The 26,795-nt window shown below is 38.2% G+C and overlaps 1 protein-coding gene across 3 annotated transcripts; it reads left to right on the forward strand.

Moving 5' to 3' along the window:
* Positions 1–13,021: 13,021 nt before the first annotated feature.
* LOC127970938 (uncharacterized) lies at positions 13,022–20,450 on the forward strand. Of its 3 annotated transcripts, XM_052573651.1 has the most exons (7): positions 13,022–13,262; positions 13,556–13,656; positions 15,449–15,576; positions 17,429–18,377; positions 18,531–18,689; positions 18,809–18,901; positions 19,694–20,450. In XM_052573651.1, exons 3-7 carry the CDS (start codon positions 15,566–15,568, stop codon positions 20,015–20,017), a joined length of 1,536 nt encoding a protein of 511 aa, XP_052429611.1. In that variant the 5' UTR covers positions 13,022–13,262; positions 13,556–13,656; positions 15,449–15,565; the 3' UTR covers positions 20,018–20,450. The 3 variants fall into 3 exon arrangements, with proteins under 3 accessions (XP_052429611.1, XP_052429612.1, XP_052429610.1); XM_052573652.1 differs by lacking the exon at positions 13,556–13,656; XM_052573650.1 differs by lacking the exon at positions 13,022–13,262 and having other exon boundaries at positions 13,280–13,656.
* Positions 20,451–26,795: the final 6,345 nt, after the last annotated feature.

Raw genomic sequence — 26,795 nt, forward strand, 5'->3', positions numbered from 1 at the left:
TGTGAATTTGTTTGTTTAAATTCACTTAAGTTTAATGCTTCTGTTAGAAGTGTTATCAACATAAGGTTGCCTGTTATTCTGTTAAATTGTTACAAATATTGAAAAGAAAAGAAAGTTAATGTTAAGTATAAATAAGGAAACATTTAAGTTTGCATTTTATTACAGCCGAGGTCTACGTGATTTAAGTAGTAATTTTTATTTTACCTGGTAAGCTTCCTAAACAAAAGGGGAAATATGTTGTGTTTTGAGTTATGGTTTAACCTGTAGAGGGCGATGTAGCTCACATGGGAATGAACGTTTGTTTGAAACGAAAGAGAAGAATAAAGAGAAACAAGTGAAGTTGAAGCTAGTGTCCGCTCTAGTCTGTTCTGCTGTGACTATTACAAGGTAAAAACGTAACAGGTGCCAATATTACTGAAGGGCACTGTATTATATGCCATGTATACTACATAAGCGTATGGTTATATTTATTTACAAATTTATCTTATTAAACCAGAAGGATCTAAGAATCCTTAAATGCAAACTGTGTTTTGCTTCATGAGTGCAACCATACATTTGTGTTGTGTTTTACTTTCTTTCATTTATTCTTCATTCATTTATCTATAATAATTTATAATAAATTTTGTTATTCCATTAAAATAGTCATTTATAATAATCATTATAGCCTTTTAAATGGAAATTCAAAGTTTATGGGAAGTTATTGTGAAGCAGTTTGGTATAACACTACTAGATTTGGATTCATCAGACAAAGTGTGAGCATTGAAACATAGATTATTCAATAAACATTTTTTATCATCATAAAATGATAACTTTGCTACTTTTTTATATTTTTATCATCATCACTTTGGCTCCTGCTTCTGCTAGATATTTTTGACAGGATCTGGCATCCGGGGCTATCTAATAAACTATAAAATCCAAATATGTGCAACTTAACTTTGCAGGTTCTTACAAATTAATGGTTTTTGTCAAGTAAAGTGAACATCAGTGAAAGTGAAAAGTGAAAATTGTGACATTTGCCAAGTATGGTAATCCATACTCGGAATTGGTGCTCTGCATTTAACCCATCCAAGTGCACACACACACACCCTTGAGAAGTGAACAAACACCCGGAGTAGTGGGCAGCTACATATTCAGTGCCCAGGGAGCAACTGGGGTTCAGTGCCTTGTTCAAGGGCACTTCAGCCATGGGTATTGAGGGTGGAAGAGAGCACTGTTCATTACTTTTCTGTTCAGCGCTTGTTCATAACTCCCTCCCATCTACCTGCGACCTTCGGGTTACAAGTCCAACTCTCTAACCATTAGGTTACTCTTACCAAAGGGAATCAGAATGCAGCTCTAGTATTTTTGTTGCTCTTGATGTTCAGAGATGTCTCAGATACCGAGTTTTAAATTATGTAGATCCTAAGTATGCAGGTATCTTGCTAAGATATTTCAGATGGTTTATGGTGTAAATGTGATGTGAATCAAATGAGTGAGTTATCACTTACTGTAAGTGCTTAATCAAATAAAAATGTGTCACTCCTGTAAATAACTGACCTCTGTAAATAGAACATGATGAAATATTCAGAGGAGTTTTTAGACTGAATATACTACAGTATATTTCAAAAACAACGAACAGCTGTTGACCAATGTAGGAGTGTTTCTCCAACTCAGATATTTATCTTGCTATTTTTTTCAGAACCAGAACCCAAATTTACATCTTGCAGCATTAGCTGTTTAAGGTCAGGTGCACATTACAAGACTGAAATAACTTGCCCTTTCACGAACCCCTTTACACCCCTAAACTCTTGAGTCACATGCTGAAATATATGTAAGAATGGATCTTCAAGTGAAGGGAGGAGAATAATGTTGTAACTAACACACAGATTAGTTAGTTTAGTGTGCACACCAGCGTAATAGAAAACAAGAAAGTGTGAACCTTTAAATGTGAGCAATGAAGCAGGCTTTGACTTAAATTCTTGACCTGCTCAATTTACATTAGCAAGGGTTTTCCTTCTTATTATTCTTCTTCTTCTTTTATTCAACAGATTTTGCAACATGTTGTTCATTATCTACAACATATTGGGTAACTCGAGTGCACAGTCAGAGTGGAAAGACATTTTGAAATCTGTATTTGAAAATTAAAACAAGAGCTAGGAGATTAAAGGACAGTTTCTTTCCAAGACCCATAAACATAATGAACTCCAGTATGCACTGATCTCATGTATATTCTTCAATTTGAATGTCAGTCTTAGTGTAATATACTTTCTGAATGAACATCTCAGTGCAATGCAACCCTTTTTTGTGCAATACAACCTTTTTTTCTTTTATTTGGGCAAAAATGCTTACATTTGTTACATTTGTAATTCATGTTTTGTTTTACGTGCATTATGTGATATACAATCATATGAAAAAATACCTTATTGAATTCCATGGTTTTCTGTATCAGGACATAATAAAAAAAATTATATGGTCCTTGCAGGTCTTAAAATGTAAACAGATGAACAACACCATGTGACATGTTCACATCACATTTGATTAGCATTGCCTGACTGTTACTTATCCTCTTAATTCCTATGTTAACAGTAAGGGTGTCCTAACTTTGTTAAACATTACTTCAACATTTTGGCTTTATTTTTGTAATAATATAATGATATAATAAATAATGATACAGTGCAATATGTCATGTGGTGTTGTTCATCTGAGGTTCATCCTGTAATATTTTTATTTGTATGGTCATACTAGTTTTTGAGCTTCATTTACTTCCATTTATGTGCAACAAGGATGGGAAGACATTTAAGCATTTGCTTATGAAAGTTCAAGTGTAATGAAACAGAATTGGTAACACTTTACTTGATGGGGTGTGCATAAGACTGACATGACACCTTAATCATGACAAATGTCATAAAAATGTCATTAGGTGTTAATACTCTGTCGAATTGTTTTATGACAGCATCTTGAATACTTTTCTTGACCTAAACTACAGTGGTACAAATTGAATGTGTCATTAAAATGTCATTAAGTGTTAATATTCTGTATTTAATAACACGTCATTTTCATTAAAAATAAATAAATAATTCAGTTTTCTCTATCAGAAGGTCAATAAGCGTTACAGAAATAAAATTCATTGTCCAGTATTATTAATGATAATAATTCAAACTGATCGTTTTTTTTAAAAATTATTACATTTGAGGAGCCATTCACCCCAAATTAAATGAAAACAGTACAATGAGGGTTTAAAAGTGTCATATGATGCGATGTTACAAGCTCTTGGTGCATAAAGAAGATTTGTTAAGTTGCAAAGTCTAACGTCTCAAACCCAAAGAGATATTCTTTATAAAACTTAGGAGTCAACCACACCCCCCTAAAACAATTAATTCTAATATTCCCCTACATGTCTACTGTAGGTCACGATATGGGAAGATTTGCATAACACCGCCCAAATGTTCAGGCAAAGAAAGAAGGCATAACTATGACTCTCGCCGGCGCCATGTTGAGGAGATGCTGTTTCATTGTGAAAGCAAAAATACTTAATTTTGTATGTTTCTCTTATTTGTATGTTTCCTCCATTTTTTGTTTCTCTTATGGCTTCAGACATTTGTATGAACGTAAGTTCCCTGCAAAGTGAACATCACAGGATGTTCCGCAATGATTCCAGTTCGAAGCAAACGTATATGTTCCATTGAAAATGCATTGAAGTGTGCGGGACGTGAATTTAAATTGTATTTATTTACAGAGGTATATGATGTCACACTTGTCCGTGTGCAGCGCAAATCCGTGAATCATGGTAGCGTTCACCTTTTCTTCCCCGAACAATACATTTTCTAGATGCACCAAACAGTCAGAAGGGAGCTTCATCAGAGGAAAAATAACCAGTCTTCTGCTGTCCAATCCTTTTACTTCTTGCAGAATTTCAGTCTGTCCTTGATGTTTTTCTTGGCGAGAAGTGGCTTCTTTGCTGCCCTTCTTGACACCAGGCCGTTGTCCAAAACTCTTGGCCTCTGTGCGTGCAGATGCTCTCACACCAACCTGCTGCCATTCCTGAGCAAGCTCTGCACTGATGGTGACATGATTCTGTGGCTGATTCCTCAGGAGGAGATGGTCCTGCCACTTGCTGCACACTCTGGGATGTCCTGAAGACTTCTTTACTGCAGTCGAACCTTTCTCCTTGAAGTTTTTGATGATCTGGTAAATGGTTCTTTCAGATGCAGTATTCTTTGTAGCAGTTTCCTTGCATATGAGGCCATTTTGATGCAAAGCGATGATGGCTACACGTTTCTTTGGAGGTAACCATTGCTAACTAGAAAACAATGACTGGAAGCGCTTCATCCCTCCTTTTATAACAATCAGTGTGCTCTTACAATCTAATTAGTATGATAGTGATTAACCTGACTAGTACTCAGGTTACTGTGTACTTAATTTAATTTAGTACTAATTCACACTTTCACATGTGCTGTTAATATGATTAATCAATTAATGCTAGCTGGTCATTTTGTGTGAGGATCAAAAAACAGTGATTTTTTTTTTTTTTTTTTTTTTTTTGTGCAAAGTTTTTTTTGGGGGGGGGGGGGGTTGCAGTATGTGGTCTGGCATTTTCATGTTGGAAAATGCAAGGTCTTCCCTGAAAGAGACGACGTCTTGGTGGGAGCATGTGTTGTTCTAGAACTTGGATATACCATTCAGCATTGATGGTGCCTTTCCAGATGTGTAAGCTGCCCATGCAACATGCACTCATGCAACCCCATACCATCAGAGATGCAGGCTTCTGAACTGAGCGCTGATAATAACTTGGCTTGTCCTTGTCCTCTTTGGTCCGGATGACATGGCGTCCCAGTTTTCCAAAAAGAACTTCAAATTTTGATTGACCCTTATGCACAGAGATTGTTCCAGATTCTCTGAATATTTGGATGATATTATGCACTGTAGATGATGATAACTTGAAAATCTTCGTAATTTTTCCCTGAGAAACTCCTTTCTGATATTGCTCCACTATTTTACACCGCAGCATTGGGGGAATTGGTGATCCTCTGCCCATCTTGACTTCTAAGAGACACTGCCACTATGAAAGGCTCTTTTTATACCCAATCATGGCCTAATAAGTTACAAACTGGTCCTGTAACCAGATGAACAGATGAACAACACCATATGACATGTTCACATCACATTTGATTAGCATTGCCTGACTGTTACTTATCCTCTTAATTCCTACGTTAACAGTAAGGGTGTCTTAACTTTGTTACACATGGCTTTACCATTTTGGGTTTATTTTTGTTAAATAAATAATGATAATGTGCAATATGTCACGTGGTGTTGTTCATCCGAGGTTTAATTTTCCAAATTCCTGTAATAGTTTTATTTGTATGATCATACTAGTTTTTGAGCTTCATTTACTTCCATTTATGTAAATCAAGGTTGGGAAGACATTTAAGCATTTGCTTATGAAAGTTCAAGTATAGTGAAACAGAATTGGTAACACTTTACTTGATGGGGTGTGCATAAGACTGACATGACACCTTAATCATGACAAAAATCATAAAAATGTCATTAGGTGTTAATACTCTGTCAAATTGTTTTATGACAGCATCATGAATACTTTTCTTGACCTCAGCTACAGTGGTATAAATTTAAAGTGTCATTAAAATGTCATTAAGTGTTAATACTCTGTATTTTATAACATGTCATTTTCATTAAAAATAAATAAATAAATAATTCAGTTTCCTCTATCAGAAGGTCAGATAATAACAAGTGTTACAGAAATAATTTAAACTGATATTTGTTTTAAATATTTTATTACATTTGAAGAGCGATTCACACAAAATTAAATGAAAACAGTACAATGATGGTTTAATTCTAGGCACCTCCTTTTTTGGCATGGAGACAGAAATGACATACCCAAAATAAAAAGGTTTCTGCTCATGATTCTTTCTGACTAGATACATATTCAACATATGTTCACAAAGCTGACACTTCAAAGTTTACTGTTCAGGAATCAGAATCACTCAGACTTTTATGATAATAGAGATATATAAGCTCAAACAAAAATAAAAATATTAAAAACATATTTTTTAAATGTATTTAAAAATGTGTTGATGTAAGATATGAGTTTAGAAATAGAATGTAGCTAAAGCCACAAGTCTTCCAAAACTTCATTAGAAATTTCAATATCTAATCTGTAAAACTGTGAATTTTATGAAATATTTTCTAAGGCCATTTTAGAGAAGGCTAATCAGATTGATTTATGGCCCTTGTCATCCCTGTAAGATCTCACATGTAAACTCTTCTGTGTATTTTGTATGTGTGTTGGCTTTGCAAAACTCCCCGATTCGTTGTATTGTTCTCACCAAACGAGTCTTTCACACCTCCGCCAGGTACGACACATTATCCGCATTATTCTTTTATCATTATTCTTTTGTTTTTATTCCACCTTTATTAGCATTGATTGTTGTTTTTCAGGCTTTACAAAGCAACAAAGCAGCGATCTCACTTCAGTCTCTCTTTGCATTTAGCCCTTATTTATCAAAAGTCTTACTATAAAAATACAAAAAAACATTTTCTTACGACCTTACGTGAATTATTGAGACAAAAATGCATTATGAAGAAGAAAAGCACCTGCTATTAGTAGCATTAGAGCTACGTTAGCATCAAGCTACATCAGACAATTTATGAAATTATTAGTACACTTTTATACGAAGCTAACTTTAAACCCTGATCGAGTGTTTATAATAACTTCCTTTAGCGATCAGGGGTGGAATTTGGTTTTGGGACTGTCAGACTGACAAGCCGAAGGTCCATTCAGAGTCTGTCTGGGTCACAGCTCGAGGACACGGAAGCAAACACACCGAGACGGCTCTGGGAGCGGCTATTTATCATCAGATCGCGTAAATCAGTGGAAAATGAATAGAAATGACGATTCTGTCTGAAGAAATATGAAGTAAACATCAGTAAATATATCCATATATCTCCGCAGATATGCATCTTTTGTCTATAAATCCTTATTGATGCTGTTCAGTGAGTCTATGTGAACACAAATAAACCGCTGCTGACGTGACTGAATATGAGTGAGTGGTGAATTTCTGTTCAAAATGGGGCATAATACCGATTTATTATTTTGCACTCCTGACATAAATCACTAAATATCTGTCACTGCAACAATGCTGTATCAAAATATTGGTCAAATATCGAAGCTAGAGTCTTTAAACTTTCATTTGATGTACAGTTTGTCCAGATCAAGTAAGAGAGTGATGTTTAATGTGCTGTGAAAGTGAAACAATAATAAACTGGGGCCGCCTGCGATGTTTGCACGTAAAGGGGTTAAAAGGGTCATATGATGCTATTTCAAGTTTTCCTTTCTCTTTGGCGTGTTACAAGCTCTTGGTGCATAAATAAGATCTGTAAAGTTGCAAAGACTAAAGTTTCAAACCCAAAGAGATATTCTTTATAAAAGTTAGGAGTCAACCACACCCCCCTAAAACAGCTCGTTCTAATATTCCCCCACATGTCTATGTCACGATATGGGAAGATTTGCATAACACCGGCCAAATGTTCAGGAAAAGAAAGAAGGTGTAACTACCGGCGCTATGTTGAGGAGATGCTGTTTCGTTGTGAAACCAAAAATAATTTGTTTGGCCTTTCAAAAGAGGACACAACTAGAAATCAGTGGTTAAGTTGTATTTACAGCACTGTTCCAGAACAGTTCAACCCAAATATTTAGTGAAGACTACTATTCTGGCTGTTCTGACTCACAGTCTGTAAGTACGTTTACATATGTACAGGATTTGCCACTAACGAATTAAACGCTTTGTAGAACAGCAGTTCTCAACTTCTGTCCTTGCGCCCCCCTGATGGTCTTGGCACTTGCTGCACACTCTGAGATTGTAATGACCGCGACCCAGTGAGACACAGGGAGAGAGATATCCAAATGCAGGTATGTTTATTTAGGGTAACCCAAATCGTAATCCAAACAAGCCGGGTCAAAACCAGAAAACAATCCAAAAGAAAACAAACAGGGAAGAAAGAGGAAGGGAACAGGAACTCAGAATGCGACAAGGGACAAGGCTAGTGGGAATTTTAGTGCCTACGGTGAGGTGCCTAAGGGGAAGTGAGCCCACTAGTGGACACCCAGGGAAACAGAGACCAGACAGCGTGACATTACCCCCTCCTTCAAGGAGCAGCTACCAGATGCTCCACCTGAACCCAAGAAGAGACCAAAGACACAAAGAGACCAGGAGAGAGGTGGAGCGGCAGAGGACCAGGGGGAGGGACGGAGGACCAAGTAAAATGGGTAAACAGAGACAAGAGGACCAGGTAGAATGGGGAAACAGAGACAAGAAGTGCAAACACAAAAACAGGGAGCCCAGGAGAGAGGTGGACCGGCGGAGGATCAGGTCCATAGATGGAAACAGACAGGAGAGAAACAAAAACAAAACAACAACAAAACACAAGTCCAGAAAGGGCATAACGTGAAGCCCACCACATCCGTGTGGTCGAGACAGAAGCCCCCCAGGGCGGCGCAGAAGACCACCACATCCGTGTGGTCGAGACAGAAGCCCCCCAGGGCGGCGCAGAAGATTCCTTCTGTGACGTTCGCGACCCAGTGAGACACAGGGAGAGAGAGATCCAAATGCAGGTATGTTTATTTAGGGTAATCCAAATCGTAATCCAAACAAGCCGGGTCAAAACCAGAAAACAATCCAAAAGAATACAAACAGGGAAGGAACAAGAAAGGAACAGGAACAGGAACTTGAAATGCGAGGAATCTCGGAGAACGATAAGACTGGGTACACAAGGAAACGGAATGAAACGTAAGGAAAGGACTCCATACAGACAACTGGAAAGGACTGGTAAATATAGGGAGGCTGATGACAAATAAGTGAAGGCACCTGGTGCAATTAGCAGGAGTGCAATTACTGTGATGAAGGGACAAGGCTAGTGGGAATTGTAGTGCCAACGGTGAGGTGCCTAAGGGGAAGTGAGCCCACTAGTGGACGCCCAGGGAAACAGAGACCAGACAGCGTGACAGGTATGTCCTGAAGAACCTCTCTCCTTAAAGTTTTTGATGATTTGGTAAATTATTCTTTCAGATGCTATATTCTTTGTAACAACAATGAGTTGTACAGAATAATTAACTCAAATGATATATAGGGAATTTGAATAATTATTATATGTATGTATGATTAATATACATCTCAGATGACAGTTACATTTAATTTTATTGATTATGAAAAATAGCTCAATTGTCTATACCAATAACTAATTACAGGGCACTGTAACTTACTCATTAATATGTCAATATTCCATTCTTCATATCAATTATTGTGATATCTCTTACTGTAAATTACTGCAAATCAAACAGTGGTTTGTCCAGCAAACCACTGTTGACCTATCAATTTTCAATAAAGTTATCACTCCTTATAATTCAAGGAAAAATATTCTCTGGCCATGAAAACATTATCCTATCCTTATGATAAATTTAGTTTCTAAATTTAAAGCTTGTAGCTAAAGATCAGACCTCTCAGTGACTCGTAATGTGAGTGGGGTGGAGTCCAAGCCAATCATGTGATATATGAGTTTTTAATAAATCAACTAGTAATACATCAAACTACAAATCACACAGAGTAAATATGCGTACGACAATACAGACAGTAACCTTTATACAAGACATAACGGAATCCAAATAAAAGAGAGAGAGAGAGAGCGAAAGAGAGAAAATAGAATGAGATCGCATAAGGAGCTCAGGTATGGAAATCCCAGTCAGTAACTTTTGGAAGCCAACAACAATCAGATCATAGCAACACTTTAAAGCAGCATTTAAATCTCCATAGAGAAAGATACATCGCGTGTGAGCTTTGCATGCTGTTCCTTTTGAAAACAGAGTGTGTGGTCCTGGAGGCCATGTGACGCACATGCACGCTGCGCTGGATCTTGGCGTGAGCGTGGAGCACGTGGTCCTTTGTTCTGTCTTCGCGCGGTATTTGAAAGGTTCAACAAACAATGTTCCAATCTTCCTTGTGTGGAGAGGCGAGTAGTTGAATAAACTTAGTAAAGAAAAGAAAAGAAACAACAAAAACGAAAGCTTCCAAAGGAACCATTAAAATTGCTTTTTCTCTCAGCCCCTGTGCTGGGGGGGGGGGGTAGGTTGCGCTATAAGCGCGCGGAACCAACGTTGGTCGCACCGGAGAGCAGGGAGTAAGCGTAAAAGAGCAGAAGAGCGGGCGGATCTTGTTCGATCGATTCTTATCGCTTGAAATGGTTCACGCCCCTTTTCGAGGGAACATCCAATGAACGTCCGCGTTCTGCAGCGGGAAAAAGTTCCTTTGTCTCTGTAGAAAACAACCCCCTGGTGATCTAGGGCTTGTCAGATTTCCTCAGGGATATTTCTAGCAAGTTCGTAATTCCAGATTACATACATTTTTCATTACTTTGCTCTAGATAAATGGGTCTGTCAGAGCATGACGATTAGAACAATACTAAACATAATATATATATAAAGGATCAAAACATGAAGTTACATTCAAATGCAGAATTACACACAATTAAAGATTTGATTAACACATGATAACACTGCAGATAGTCCCAATTTATATGGGAAACATCTAACCAAAAAGGAATACGTAATACATTTATAAAACATAAAAACAAAAAGGTAATGAATACATTCCATAGAATGCATTGGGGAAAAGAAACCAGTGATTTGGCTTCTCTCCTCTCCTGTTGTCCAGGGTGGTCGTAAAGTTTTACGACCTGCAAAGGTGGGGGTTACATACACATGACTATTTGAGAAAGAGTTAGGCTGAGGAGAACATTTCCACTTATAAGTCAGCACTTTAACCATTTACCCAGGATTAACCATTTTTATGCAATACACAAACATTAAAAATACATATTAATAAGGACTTACAAAAGTAAGGAACTTAACGAAAGGTTTCTTTTTGTGTATGTTGGAATGTGGTTGGTTTAGTGTCTCCTTTGAGGCTTGCCCACGTGACTCTGGAATTTCTTGTCGTAAATAACTGTCACTCAAGGCAGGATGTGGCCGACTTCAGGGCGGCCAAAATGGTGAATTATGTAAACAACGATGGTCCTTGTTTACTCACGTTCTGGTCTTTTGAGTTCCGAATGTGTTAAGAGTCAGGATTCACTAGTATGGAACAGATGGCTGAAATACCATCAGCTCATTAGTGTTAATTCTTTGTAGCAGTTTCCTTGCATGTGAGGCCATTTTGATGCAAAACGACGATGGCGGTGCATGTTTCTTTGGAGGTAACCATTGCTAACAATGATTGGAAGCATCTTCTTCCCTCCTTTTATAACAAAAATCTGCTCTTACAATATAATTAGTATGATACACTCACAGAAATATTTCACCCCAAATTTAAGATTTATGTAATTTTATTACATGACAAATTCCCATTTATATTTTTTTCATAGTTTTGATGAAAACCAATCACATAAACTTTAAATAACAGAATCTTGTTTGTTTTATAACTCTTACAGAAGATCGTATTGAGAATGAACTAAGGTTTAGATTTTGATTTATTGTTTCATTTGAAGTAACCATGTTAGAGATCAGTGTTTGCTTTAGTTGGGCTCTTGACCCTTGACTTCTGTCTTAGTCTTTTTTCTGGATGTTATAACCCTGTGTTTCTAAAACACATTTGTTGTAAACCAAAAGCCCAGAAGGAATCCCATCAGGTGTTAACCTGTACCTAGGTGTAGGTTGTTATACTTTATATTGGTGATGATAATCATCAATTATTGAACTGCACGGAGTCTAATCTCTGATGAAATAGGTGTTGTGTAATTTGATTGATTATAGTAAAAGTGATTCTAAGAGCAAATGGTTCTGTAATAAGTTAATACAAAGACTTTCCAAACAGTTTAGACTTCTATGGTGTCAATTAGCCACACACAGACATCAATAATCAGCATATGAACCTCAACAATGGTGACCATTAAAAAAAATGCTGCAGAGCATGCTGGGAGCCATGGATGAGTTTTGTACTACAATAGTACCCAGCATGCATTGCAGCATGTTTTTTCGTCACCATTGTAGAGGTTCATAGGTCCACTTCTACTAATTACACATCTATTTCATCAGAGATTAGACTCCGTACGGATCAATAATTGTGTATAATAATGAATAATTATCATCACCTATATAAAGTATAACAACCTACACCTAGGTACAGGTTAACACCTGATGGCGTTTCTTCTGGGCTATTGAGTTCCAACAAATGTGTTTTAGAAACACACGGTTATAACACCCAGAGAAAAGACTAAGACAGAAATCAAGGGTCAAAACCCCAACTAAAGCAAACACTGATCTCTAACATGGTTACTTCAAATGAAACAATAAATCAACATCTAAACCTTAGTTAATTCTCAATAAGATCTTCTGTAGACGTCTGACAGAAATAAAGTCAGTCTGGTTATTAATAAGTGGAGCTGGTGCTGCTGTTTGTGGGGTTGTTTAATCAGATCTTGAGAGATTTCATGTATTTTATTTCAGTTGATTTCATCTAAGGCTGTGTCTGAAGTCAGTTGTACACTGTAAAAAGTAATTGCTGATTCTACTTAAGAAAAACTAGTGAATTTAACTTACTTTGTAAAATTTGTTGAATTAACTTGATTAGACTGTGTACTGTGAACTTAGGTAGTTAAACTAAACAGATCTAGTACAATGTACTTATGATTGTTAAGTGTATTGTACTAAAGGCATGTACACGCTGTTGCAAATTTCTGGAGCACAGAATTTGCATAGTAATAATAATAATAATGATGAATGATGAAATTATTATTTTTTTAGTAAATGCCCTACAATTATTTATATATATATATATATATATATATATATATATATATATATATATATATATATATATATATATATATATATATATATATATACATACATACATACATACATACATACACACACACACACACACACGTGTGCGTGTGTATGCATTTATTTATAGGTTCTGAATCTTTTTTTTTCTTCACGCTATATAAAATAACTGGGAAGATTAAAGCTTATTTGCAAGCCCATCAGCTGCTAATGCTTCACAGTCTATTATATTTTTATTTATAGAGCTTGATATAGTTACTGGCCGTTGGGTAAGTTTCAGCATAAGACAAAACTACTCTTCTAATCAGCTACTTTAATCTCTTAAATGCATTTTCGAATCGCGCATGCGCAATGGGACGGTTTGTGTTAAGACGACGACGACGACGACGAAGAAGAAGAACTTCAGCTCGTGTTCTGGATGAGGCAGCAAAACTAGGTATGCTCTTGAACAACCATTTATAAACCTTGATGTCATTGTATTGTGTATAAACACACACACACACACGTGTGCGTGTGCATGCATTTATTTATAGATTCTGAACCTTTTTTCCTTCACGCCATAAAATAACTGGGAAGATTAAAGCTTATTTGCAAGCCCATCAGCTGCTGCTGTTTCACAGTCTATTCTATTTTTTTATTAACAGAGCTTGATATAGTTACTGGCCGTTGGGTAAGTTTCAGCATAAGATAAAACAACTCTTCTAATAGTCTACTTTAATTTCTTAAAAGCGTTTTCGTCTCGCGCATGCGCAATGGGATGGTGTGTGTTTGAAGAAGACGACGTCGACGAAGAATTTACGCTCGTGTTCGGGATGAGGCAGTAAAGTTAGGTATGCTCTTGAATGAATACTTATAAATCTTAATGCATTTCATATAAAAACTCAAATTTAATTTGCTCATTGTACAGTAAGAGGAAAAGGCACACTAAAGTAGTTTTATGTTGAATGAGACCAGTGGCTTTTACTAGTTTGCAAAAACCGTTTTTTACTGAACACTGTTTTTATGTAGCGTTACAGTTTATAAGCTGTTTTAATCGGTAATAAGTTCGGGGTTTATTAAGATGTAAAAACCTGTGCGGCCTTAACGAAACAATTTTCTAGAACGTTCGATGCTCACGTGTCGTTCACATGGAAATTAACAACACGATAAATTAAGATGTCGTAACTAACAAGCAATTACTACCTTATTTTGTCTTTTTATTTTGTGTATGCTCATTTTTGTGACTTAAATTCATGCAGTGGACGTGCAAGTTCTGCTTGTTTTCGTGTGAAAAGAGGGCTCCGCTGTTGAAACACTACAGATTAAAACATGGAAGCTACTCTAGAAGTACTCCGATTCCATGTCTCTACACAGATTGTCTTTGTTCATTTAAATCATTTAATGCACTAAAGGTGCACTTAACAAAAAATCATTCACATCAAGCACACGGTAGCCAATCCAGTCCATGTGATAACATCCCTTTGATATTTAACTGCCCACTTTGCAGTTTTGAGGAGCCCTGCACAAAGTCAATTTTTTTTTCTCATTTACGGCAGCATCTAAAAAATCATGAAACAGTGCAGTGTCCATACAACAATTGCAATTTTGAGAGCAATGTCTACTCTACATTTAATTCACATATATGTAGAGATCATGGAGCACATGATCAAAGACAATTGAAATCTGAGGTTCTCTTGCACATTGCTTCTCACAGTGTAGATAATGTGCAACAAGAAGAGCCTTTGAGCCCTGATCCTGTAGATGAACATTTGGAGGAAAATGATATAGAGAATGAAAACCTTGATCAATTGCATCATCAATTGGAGCACAATTTAGCCTCACTATTTCTTAAAATGCAGGCAATTTTGCATGTTTCTGATTCGGCTGCACAGGAAATAATTCAACAAATAAATCAAATTTTACTTTTTTCAGAACCCCTTGTCTGTCATGCAATTCAGCAAATTCTCCTTGAACATGGACTGAGTGGCTGTGATTCATTAGTGAGAAAAATTGTGAATGCAGTAAAAGAAAGTAACCCAATCTTGACAATGACCAAAGATGGCGAGCCTCTTTCCACAATAAGCAGAAGAGCATCATATTTTCAGAGGGAATTTCCGATTGTCATGCCAATTGAATACAAGCTTGATGCACACTCAGTCTCTTATGTGCCAATTCTGCAAATGTTGCAGAAAATTCTAAACAGGCCAGACATTCTAAATAGGGTCCTTTGCAATGATCGATCAGTTAATGAATTCAAGACTTACCGAGATGGCACCCACTATCAAGAAAATGACTTTTTCAACACTGAGACCTTCAGGATTGTTCTGGGTCTTTATGTTGATGAATTTGAGCTGGCCAATCCCCTTGGCACTTCTAGAAAAAAACACAAACTGTTCGCTCTCTATTGGGTTCTAGCTAATCTTCCCTCAAAAGATCGTTCATTACTTCAGTCAATTCAGCTAGCAATTTTATGCAGAGCTACTGCAGTAAAACAACATGGTTACACAGACATCTTGCGACCACTTGTTCAGGACCTTGAAACTCTTGAAAAGCATGGTGTATACATTGAACAGTTAGGAGAATGTGTGAAAGGAAGTGTACTTTTTGTGTCATCTGATAATCTAGGTGCTCATTCTTTCGCAGGACTACAGGAGAGTTTCACTGTTGAGCACCCTTGTCGGTTCTGCTTGGCAACGAGGAGTGAAATCCAGGAGAAGGAGGTCCGGTCGGGAGCATTTGAACTGAGAACCAAGCAGGAGCATGACAGGCATGTGGCTGAAGTGTTACACGATGCGAGTTTGGTAAAGCAATATGGTGTAAAAGGTGGCTGTGTTTTAAGTGAAAGGTTGGAACATTTTCACACAGTTGATGGTTTTCCACCTGACCTAATGCATGACCTTATGGAGGGTGTCATCCCTATTGAAATGTCCTTGTGCATTAATGATTTGGTCTCAAGGAAATTAATCTCTCTTGAATCCCTGAATCAAGCTATCAAGCAGTTTCCTTACAAATTCTCAGACAAAGTTGATCAGCCTCAAATCATCCCAGGCACATTTGCCTCAAAAGGTACCATTGGGGGTAATGCACATGAGAATTGGGCGCTTATTAGACTTCTGCCCCTCATGGTTGGCTTTGATATCCCTGAGAATGATAAAACATGGGAAATTGTGTTGCTTCTGAAAGATATGTTAGAAATGACGTTGGCATTCAAGTTCACTGAGGATTCTCTTGATTTTCTTGATGCAAAGATCTCAGAACACAGACATTTGCTTTTAACAGTCTTTCCTCATTTCAAATTGCGCCCTAAACACCACTATATTGAGCACTATCCGCAGCTCATAAGAACATATTGGCCACTAAGAGATATGTGGACGATGCGATTTGAGGGAAAACATAAAGTGTTCAAGCAGGTAATCCGTGACACCAAAAACTTTAAAAATGTTCCACAAACTTTGGCTGTTCGCCATCAAAGACTGCTGGCTTACTACATTGACTCCCCCTCCTTTCTCAAGCCACCCATACAGACAGATAAGATGATGGGTACTTTGATGTCAACTTTCCCTCAGAACATTCAGGAATTCCTGAGAGACAAATATGCAGTTCAGAACACTGTCCTCGCAGCATCATCTGTGAGCATTGATGGAATCAAGTACAATCCAGATATGGTTGTATCTGTTGGTACTTGCTCAGGCCTACCTGATTTCAGACAGATTTTCAAAATTCTTGTCATCAACAGTGATGTTCTGTTTGTGTGTAAAGATCTGACATGTTGGTACATTGAGCACCTGCGTTCTTTTGAACTGTGCAGTCCTGTGCTATCACTGTCAATTACCAAACCCTCGGATCTAAATGACCCATTTCCTTTGCCAGCCTATACACTTCGGGGCAGGACCTATGTTACGCTCAAACATTATATCATATGCTGAATGAATGACAATTCAGGTTTTAAAGGGACTTCAGAAATTCTGCAAATTATCATTATTTAGTCTCATTCTTATTCTGTAGACAAAAATTATTTTTGAAAAGATTTCTGACTGCTCTTGTCTATGTCAGAAGATCGCAGGCATAGCTTCAGGAGCACACAAAAGCATACATAATTTCATTAAACTAGGTGTTCAAATAGTAGATCAATAGGTTTGGTGAGAAACAAACTGAAATGTTATTTATTATTTTCTTTAAATTGTCACATCGTGCATGTACTCGAGAGAGTAGCGGTTAGCTTAAATGCTGTCCTGTGTGAAGGGTTTCTCCTTTGCACAGTTTTTTTCAAGATTTATAAATAATTTGAAAGAAAAAAAACTGTATATCAATCTTGAACAAATTCTCCTGTGCAAATGAACAACCCTTCACACAGTATAGCATACACACAGGATATATACAGTTAAATGGATTATATATTGAAGTTCATTTCTCAACAAACCCAACCATTTATGCCTTAAATGCTTGAACTGTATTGCACAAGTCACATGAAATTATGAATGCCTCTGTGTACATTACATTTTAAACAAGGATGAGTGAAACTTTTTGAATCATATTTTTGCAAAGGATGGGTTTAGAATGATGAAATTGGGGTGAGCAGTCCCTTTAAGAAAACTAACTCAATTCTTTAACCTTTGTAGAGAGACCAAGTATGGAGACAACAACTGTACTCCGAGTTATAATTTGTGACAACGACATCCGAAAAATTGTACTTCCTGTGAAACCACAGACAGTTGACTCACTGTTGGAACAACTTGAAGAAAAGCTGGGACTTCAGTACAAGTTCGCACTTCAGTTTGAGGATCCAGACTTCAACAATTCCCTCGTGAATCTTACCAACATTGCTGACTTGCCAGATAAGCCTACACTGAAGATTGTCTCCCTTGTGACGTCACCAACCCCTAGCACAGCTGACACTGAAGTCCTATCTGTGGCTTCTGATCATCCACGCCATTGTCTACGGACTGCATGGCCAGAAACTTTCGAGATCCCTACTTTTCCTGTTGACGTTGAGTATAGATTACGTCAGGGAAATCTACAGTACATGCGAGATCAAACATACCTACAATTGTCAGGAGAGCTTAAGCATGAGATTCTCGAAAAACTCTCAGAAACTATATACAGTTACAAAGCTTACCCAGATAAGGAAGACTTCGAGGCTGTTGCTACTGCTTTGATACAAAAACACCCTTGCCTTACCCAGCCTGGCTCATCTAAGGGGTGGAATGGGTGGTATGATAGCCTTAGGTGGAAAATGGGCAATTACCGCTCAAAACTGCGTCGAGCTGGATGCTTGGAGGTATCCATAAATGGTGGGAAAAGAAGAGGACTGCAGCCTCAGAGAAACATCAAAAGACCCAAGAGGTTTGAAATCAATTTTCTACCGAACTTCCCTGATGGTGAAGATGAAGCCAGCATGGAGTCCAAAAGGAAAGAGATGGTGGAAGAAATGAAGAAACGTCGTCTTAACGTTGCACTGATAGCCCGGAACATGAATTCTACATTTGCCTTGCGTAGAAAGGAATTGATAGAGAAGGAGCCTGCTGTGAAGAATACAGTGGAAAGGTGGCCAGCCCTCTTCACACAGAGTCAGGTGAGTCTTAATTGTTTTCCTATGTCATTTCATCTTGAACATTTTCAAAGCAAATTTATCATTAACCAGTTTTGGTGTTAATTCATACTTGGACATTTCAGTGAAAAGTGATTGCTTAATGTCAGTTTGCCCTACTTCTTTTTTTTTTTTTAGATCATGGCAGAGTTTAATCGTATATCTGGCAAAAACCTGCAAGCTGAATTCTTTCAAGAACTGGACAGATTTACTCCACGTTTCATCGATATCTTCAGGGCTAAAGGTGGAGACATTGGTTCCAAACTTAAGAAGATTCTGCAGCAGATTGAAAATGACGTAAGCTCCTCGACTTATTACAATTCTTTTTCGAAAGCAAAACAAATGTTGCTTTTGCTGTTGTTTTTTGCTCTGTGTTGTGTAAGCGCTATTCAAGATACATTTTTATAACTTTGCAGAAATCGAACATCAATGCGGGACGAACAGCCGTTCTTCACGGCCTACCACTCCTCCTCGGAGAGGACCCCTCCGATTTTTACAAGACATGTTTTGTAAGTATTTTCTTCTCTGATGATTCTTATTTAACAGGCAAACTGTTCTTCAAACTGTTTTGATATCTAGAAAGAAGAGTTATGAAGGCAAGAAAAACAGTGAGGATACTGAAACAAGGAAAGGGATAGAGAAAAGAAAGTGAAAGATAAATAAAAAAAATTAGGGAAAAAGACAGTATAAGAAGATTTTATATTGCATAAATGAATAAAAAAAACATTTCTAAGAAAGACAATAGATTATTTTGATAGTTTTAATTAATATAGCTGGCCTTCAGTTTGTCTTTTCATGCAGCTGTTTGATGTATGTATTCCCCCCTGCATCCACTCCTGTGTCCTGTTTGAAAAGGCCTTTACATTTAGAAATACCATGTTATAAGTTTAGTTTTACATTATAATGAGAGTATGTGCTCTTAAAGGGATAGTTCACCGCAGAAAAAATTGTCATTTACTTACCCTTATGTTGTTCCAAACCTGTATGAGTTTCTTTCTTCTAGCTGAACACAAAAGATATTTCGAAGAATGTCAGTAATCAAACAGTTGAGAGTAGAATTTAATTGACTTCCATAGTATTTTTCCTATTATGGAAGTCAATGTCTACTCTCAACTGTCTGTTTACCAACGTTCATCAAAATATCTTCTTTTCAGTTCAACAGAAGAAAGAAACTCATGCAGGTTTAGAACAACTTGAGGGTGAGTAAATGAGACAATTTTCATTTTGGGGTGAACTTTGCCTTTAAAAGATGTTTTGTGGCTTTCTTTGACCTAATTTTTGTTATGTTTTCCCATTTTTAGGACTGTGATGACAATGAAGACATGTCGGACGTTGAAATAGGTATTCTGACAGTGATTCCAGAGGACTCTGCAACTGTACCCTACTCCCTGCATCTTGGTGCCACAACAACGGCAATCATTTTGGAAGGTACAGTGGTTGTGGATGATCTTGAAAATCTTCCACAAGCAACGTGTCTGCTCTTTGGACTAATTTATGCTCTAAACTTAGAGTATCCTGCAGCACTGAAATGCACATTCGACTTCATACAAAGAGTGATTTTGTCCCTTGGCCACAAGTCACTCAAACCTAAAATCCAATCACTGAAAAATCGCCTGATGCAGTAATAGATCATAGCCATGATGCTAGTTTGAGTGAATAGAAGCTGTCTTTAAGAAAACTAAAGAAATTGTTCAGTACTGTTTTACAGATACTTCAGTTTTTTCAATTGTTGAAAATGAAAAAATAAAAATTTTGGATGTTTTGAAAAATTTCAAGTTTACTTGTTTGGTTTTAGAATAGTTTTAATATAAGAGAACTGTAGTAGGAAGGTGTTCTGTACTAAACTTGTAACATACTTGCAAGCTCTGCTTTTGAACACTTTGTAAAGATGTTAAAAACAAAGAAACATTCATCCTTTTAATTGTCTTTTTATTTCTTGAGTGCAGTATGTGCTTTTTTTTTTCTAAAATGTTGCTGGCGGGCAGTTGACGGGCATGCCTTAAGTAATGTTTTAAAATGAATACTGTTTTATAGAGCAAATAAAGTGTTCTAGTGTTGTGCCAAATCTGTTGTCTGTCTTTGCATTCTCAACTTAGAATTTTGAGTACAACTTGCTTGAGAAATTTAAGGCAATCAGTTTCCACACATTCGTCTAGTAAAATGAACAAGCCGACATGTTAGAAGAACTGTTTTGTTTAAGTTCTGCTTACAAATCTCAACTTAAATCTGTAAGTTACCTAAACTTTTGAATTTGAGTTACTTGTACTCAAGTTTTATGGTACCCTCTACAAATACACAAGTTAACTCTACAAAGTAGTAGAGAGTAGTATCAACTAAAAAATTATGACCTAATTTACTTGAGAATTTTGAGGCAATCAGTTTCCACAGCTTTTCTAAGTAAAGTCAACTTATTACTTTTTACAGTGTAGTAGTTCTTGTGTTTCTCTTTTCTTCAGTGATTCTGTTTGTTAACAGCAGCTGTTCATCACTAATTCTCAATCAGCACTTAGTTAATCACTTAATTACTTGAATGCAAAGTTTTAAAACTTACATGGTTTAAATCAAGGCAATCTGTTTACTCAAACGGTTTGAGTTAAGTTTACTTGTCGGGTTTTACAGTGTAATAAGAGTTATAAAACAAACAAGATTCTGTTATTTAAAGTTTATGTGATTGGTTTTCATCAAAGTTATGAAAAAAAATATAAATGGGAATTTGTCATGTTATAAAATTACATAAATCTTAAATTTTGGGGTGAAATATTTCTGTGAGTGTGATTAACCTGACTAGTACTTATTCACACTTTCACATGTGTTGTTGATATGATTAATCAATTAATGTTAGCTGGTCATTTTGTGTCAGGATCAAAAAACAGAGAAATTTGTATTTATTATTATTTTATTTTTATTTTTACAGTTTTTTTTTGGGGGGGGGGGGTTGTCCAATGAAGCTTTTAGCAATTATTTAAAATGCATCTGATCATTCTACACAATAATCTAGAAAAAATGTAAATGAACACCCCTACAGTTTAAGCAGCAAACTTTGTAAAACACAAAATTTAGGTCACTGCCAAAAACTTTCGTGTCAGAAAATCACCACATGTTGTCAGGGAGGATTTCAAGAAAAAATTATCACTGCTCATCCAAAAACAAACTCCAGCATATTCAGTCGTCAGACACGACTTGAACTTCTATGGTCACATAAAACTAAAAACAAGAGCTTTTTGGCAGCAAACCCACCCGATGGTTTACAAACAGAGATAAAGGGTAACCCATGTACCCCAGGTTAAATACAGGTGCTGGTCATATAATTAGAATATCATCAAAAAGTTGATTTATTTCAATAATTCCATAAAAAAAGTGAAACCTGTATATTATATTCATTCATTACATAGAGACTGATATATTTCAAAAGTTTATTTCTTTTAATTTTGATGATTATAACTGACAACTAAGGGAAATCCCAAATTCAGTATCTCAAAAAAATATATTGTGAAAAGGTTCAAAATTGAAGACACCTGGTGCCACACTCTAATCAGCTAATTAACTCTAAACACATGCAAAGGCTTTTAAATGGTCTCTCAATCTAGTCCTGTAGGCTACACAATCGTGGGAAGACTGCTGACCTGACATTTGTCCAAAAGATGACCACTGACACCTTGCTCAATGAGGGCAAGACACAAAAGGTCATTGCAAAAGAGGCTGGCTGTTCACAGAGCTCTGTGTCCAACCACATTAATAGAGAGGCGAAGGGAAGGAAGAGATGTGGTAGAAAAAAAGTGTACAAGCAATAGGGATAACCACACCCTGGAGAGGATCGTGAAACAAAACCCATTCAAAAATGTGGGGGAGATTCACAAAGAGTGAACTCCAGGTGGAGTCATTGCTTCAAGAACCACTACGCACAGACGTATGCAAGACATGGGTTTCAGCTGTCGCATTCCTTGTGTCAAGCCACTCTTGAACAACAGACAGCATCAGAAGCGTCTAAAGACAAAAAGGACTGGACTGGTGCTGAGTGGTCCAAAGTTATGTTCTCTGATGAAAGTAAATTTAGCATTTCCTTTGAAAATCAGGGTCCCAGAGTCTGGAGGAAGAGAGGAGAGGCAAACAATCCATGTTGCTTGAGTTCCAGTGTAAAGTTTCCACAGTCAGCGATGGTTTGGGGTGCCATGTCATCTGCTGGTGTTGGTATATTGTTTTTTTTGAGGTCCAAAGTCAATGCAGCCACATACCAGGAAGTCGCCTGACCTTATCCCCATAGAAAATTTATGGGGCATTGTGAAAAGGAAGATGCGATATGCTAGACCCAAGAATCCAGAAGAGCTGAAGGCCACTTTCAGACCAACCTTGTTTATGTGTCTGGAAAAGCATGAAATAAAAGGCAGACACGAGAGTGTAACTCAGTCACTGTATTTACAACAGAACAGCCAACAACCAGGCATGAGCAATCGACCGAGCAATCGACTGTCGATCGTATGCGCTATTACTTCCTGTAACATCCCCCTTCACAAATATGAACAAAAGGAATACATTTTTACACTAAATAAAAACAGAATACTATATGAACATTAGGCAGATAATTATTATTATTATTATTATTTTTTTCCTATTTTTTTTTAACTGACTGCCATACTTTGCTTTAAGTAAACTTCCATGGTAACATTTCTAACATCATATTACAAATCCAGCCTTTTAGGTGGCTTGGACAATCGGCCAGCCCTAGTATACGTGTGTCAATCTGGTGGTGAGGGTTTGACAAGATCAGGTGAAGCCTGTGGCAGGGGCTTCACAAGAGGCAAATCAACAAGGGCTCCTGCAACACTCCTCACTGGCACAAGAGGTATCTCGGGTTCACTTGTGTCCAATGCTTGTGGTTGACTCTGCCACTCTTAAGTGCACTCTGTTTCGTCTATATATGGATCCATCCACATTAACAAGATAAGATCGTGGTGCTACTTTCTGAAGACAGGTGCCGACCTTCCAGAGGAGGGTTTTCCTTTGGAAGGGGCTTCATACGGATAGTCTCACCTATGTTCAGTTCTGGCAGATCACGAGCTGACTTGTCATAATAGGATTTTGCCTGCTGCTTTCGTTGTTGAAGCTTCTCAACAACCCCAGTAACCACAGATGGCTCCAGAAGTTTGTTTGTTACCGGAAGAGATGTTTTCAGTCTCCGAGACATCAACCTTTGTGCAGGGCTACTGTCCATATTTTCAGTTGGGGTGTTTCTCCAGTGAAGTATTGCTTTCCAAGGGTCAGTTCTGTCGTGCATGGCTTTGCGCAGAAGGTTTTTTGCAATCTTGGAGCCATCTGTGGTTACTGGGGTTGTTGAGAAGCTTCAACAAGATTTGATTTAGGATGTCTTGGTGAAGAAGTGACATGCTCAAATTCCCAGCTGGAGGCGAAGCGCTTGAACGGAGCACCGAACTGAGGGCCATTATCTGTGATAACTCTATCTGGCTGGCCATGTCGAGCAAACTGAGCCTTGCAGCGCTTGATGACTGTCTCTGCTGATAGATCAGGAAGCAGTTCAATCTCCCAAAAGTCTGAGAAATGGTCCACAATTATAAGATAGTCCTTTTGCCGGTGACTGAATAAGTCCATGCTGACAATCTGCCATGGCCTGCTGGGGATGTCATGAGATAGCATTGTTTCCTTCTGTTGGTTCTGCGCAAATTCATTGCAGGTCGAACAGTTACTCACAAAGTCTTTGATTTCTGCTTGCATACTGGGCCAATACAGTGTGTCACGAGCCTGACGATAACATGCGTCACCTCCTATATGGCTTGAATGTATGCGTTTGAGCATCTCTGGACGTAGTGATTTGGGGATAATGACTTTCTGACCACGGTACAAAATACCATCTTGCGCACTTATCTCATCTCTATAAGGCCAGTATTCTCGGATGATGTGTGTTGTCCTTTCTTTCTCATCAGGCCAGCCTGCCAGGACAGTGAATTTAAGGGCCTGTAATGCTTCATCCCTTTCAGTATGCTCCCTGATTGTTCCCAACCGCTGATCCGTCACATTTAGGTATTCTGCTTGGTTGATAAATTGTACCTTTTCCTGCTCTTTCTGCAGATGACATATGGCATGCCTCTGGTAAATGGCTCCCATGCCTGTACAGTCAGCAGCTGCCCTGCTCAACATGTCACTGATGAACATTTTAGATCCTGGCTTGTAGACAATTTTGAGACTGTAGTTTTGAAGTGTGATGAGCATGCTCTGAAGCCGCTTGGGTGCACTGAGAAGTGGTTTGCTGAATATAGTCATCAAGGGTTTGTGGTCAGTCTCTGCTGTGACCAACTCTCGTCCGTACAGGTAATGATGAAATCTTTGACAAGCAAAGACAATACTGAGACACTCTTTTTCGATTTGTGCATAATTTTTTTCGGTGGGAGTCAGTGCTCTTGAAGCAAAGGCAACAGGCTGTCCTTCTTGCATAAGGCAGCACCCAAGACCGCTTTGGCTGGAATAACTTTGTACTGTGACAGGCTTGGCAACATCGTAATAGCGTAGCACAGGCATTGATGTGGCCATGGATTTTAGCTTGCAAACTGCATCTTCATGTTTGGGTAGCCAGTGCCATGGGGTGTCTTTGTCGAGCAAGCGCCGCAGTGGCTCACAAACGGTAGACAAATGGGGCATGAATTTGGCTAAATAATTAGCAAAGCCGATGAGACGCTGTACCCCTTTAGCATCTGTAGGGTTGGGCATGTCCATGCTGGCCCTCACCTTTTCTGGATCAGGCTTCAAGCCCGTGGATGAAAGGATATGACCATGGAACTTCACTTCGTTAACTTTAACTTGCAACTTTTTTAGGCTAAGTCGTAGCTTGACCTCTCTGCAACGCTCCAACAGGGCCTGAAGCTTGTGATCATGATCATTTTCAGCTTGCTGGTCCGTGTCACCACAACCAACGACAAGAATATCATCTGCGATGGGCTCAATGCCCTTTAGACCTGCTAACAGTTCATGCTGTTTCCGTTGATAGACCTCAGGTGCCACTGAGACACCAAATGGTAGCTTTAGCCACCTTTTCCTGCCCCATGGGGTCCAGAATGTGGTCATGAAGCTGCTCTCTTGGTCAAGCTTGCACTGTAAGAATGCATGTTTGGCATCAACCAACGTGAAAATCCTTGCTTTAGGCAATTTGTATAACACATCCTCCAGGGTTGGCATGATATAATGAGAGCGTTTCAGAGCTTTGTTCAGAAACTTTGGGTCTAAGCAAATTCTCAGCTTGTCTGGTTGTTTTACTATCACCATGTTGCTGATCCAATCTGTTGGCTCTGTAACATCTGTAATATGACCCTCTGCCTGATATGCATCCAGTTGGGCTTTGACTGTTGCTTTCATAGCAATTGGAACATTTCGTGGAGCACACTGTGTCGGTGTAAAACTGGGATCCAGCTCAAAATGGACCTCACCAGGCAGTGATTCCACAGGCAAGTTGAACACGTCACTGTATTTGTCAATTAACTGTTCCTTAGTCAGATGCTCAGACCGTTCATATCCAATTTTGAGCACGTCATCTGGTATTGTGAACTGCATCAAGCCTAGCTGTTCACAAGTTGAGCCCGAGAGTAGTGGATTTTGACTTGATTCTACTATCTCAAATGACAACTGATATTTCTCTCCTTTGACCACACATTCTGTATCAAAAACGCCCATGGAGTTCAGTGACTCGCCTGAGTACAGCCATAGATTGACGCTACTAGGGCGGAGTGGTGTGTGTGGTGCCACCTTTACTTTGTCCTTGTAGCTCATCACATTGCATGTGGCTCCTGAATCTAACTGACAACGCAGTGACTTGCCATGAAATTGCAGGGAAACAAACCATTTCTTTCCTTTCATGTGCACCGTGCTAATGAACTCAACTACGTAAATGTCATCATCACTGTCCCCAACCGGCTCCTTAGAATGTTCAACACAGTGAAGCTTCCCCTCTGTGGATCTGCTTTTGCTTTTAAGGCATACTTTAGCAAAGTGATTGTTAGTTCCACAGAGTCTACATGTTCTGCCATATGCTGGACAGTGATCCCGGCCCCTTGAATGCATATTACCACAGTATCGGCATGTCTTGCTTGTGTCTAAGAGTCTTGGTGAATCACTCTGCATCTGCTGGTTAGGCCTGAATGGTTTCCTAGCAACAGTGTGAACCGTTTCGGCTGTAGGCATGCATGCTGCGTCCATCGCTCTCATATGCATAGCGGTCTGTTCAGCGGTGCGACACATCTCAATGGCTGTGAGCAGCGTTAATTTTTTTTCACTTAACAACCTGCGTCTGGTTCCTTCATTTGAAATGCCCAGTACAATTTTGTCACGAATCATTTCATCCTTTAATCCACCATAATCACAAGTCGTTGCTTTTTCTCTCAATCTGGTCACAAAATTGTCTAT

This window comes from Carassius gibelio, chromosome B14 (assembly GCF_023724105.1).
Source record: "Carassius gibelio isolate Cgi1373 ecotype wild population from Czech Republic chromosome B14, carGib1.2-hapl.c, whole genome shotgun sequence".
Taxonomy (NCBI): domain Eukaryota; kingdom Metazoa; phylum Chordata; class Actinopteri; order Cypriniformes; family Cyprinidae; genus Carassius; species Carassius gibelio.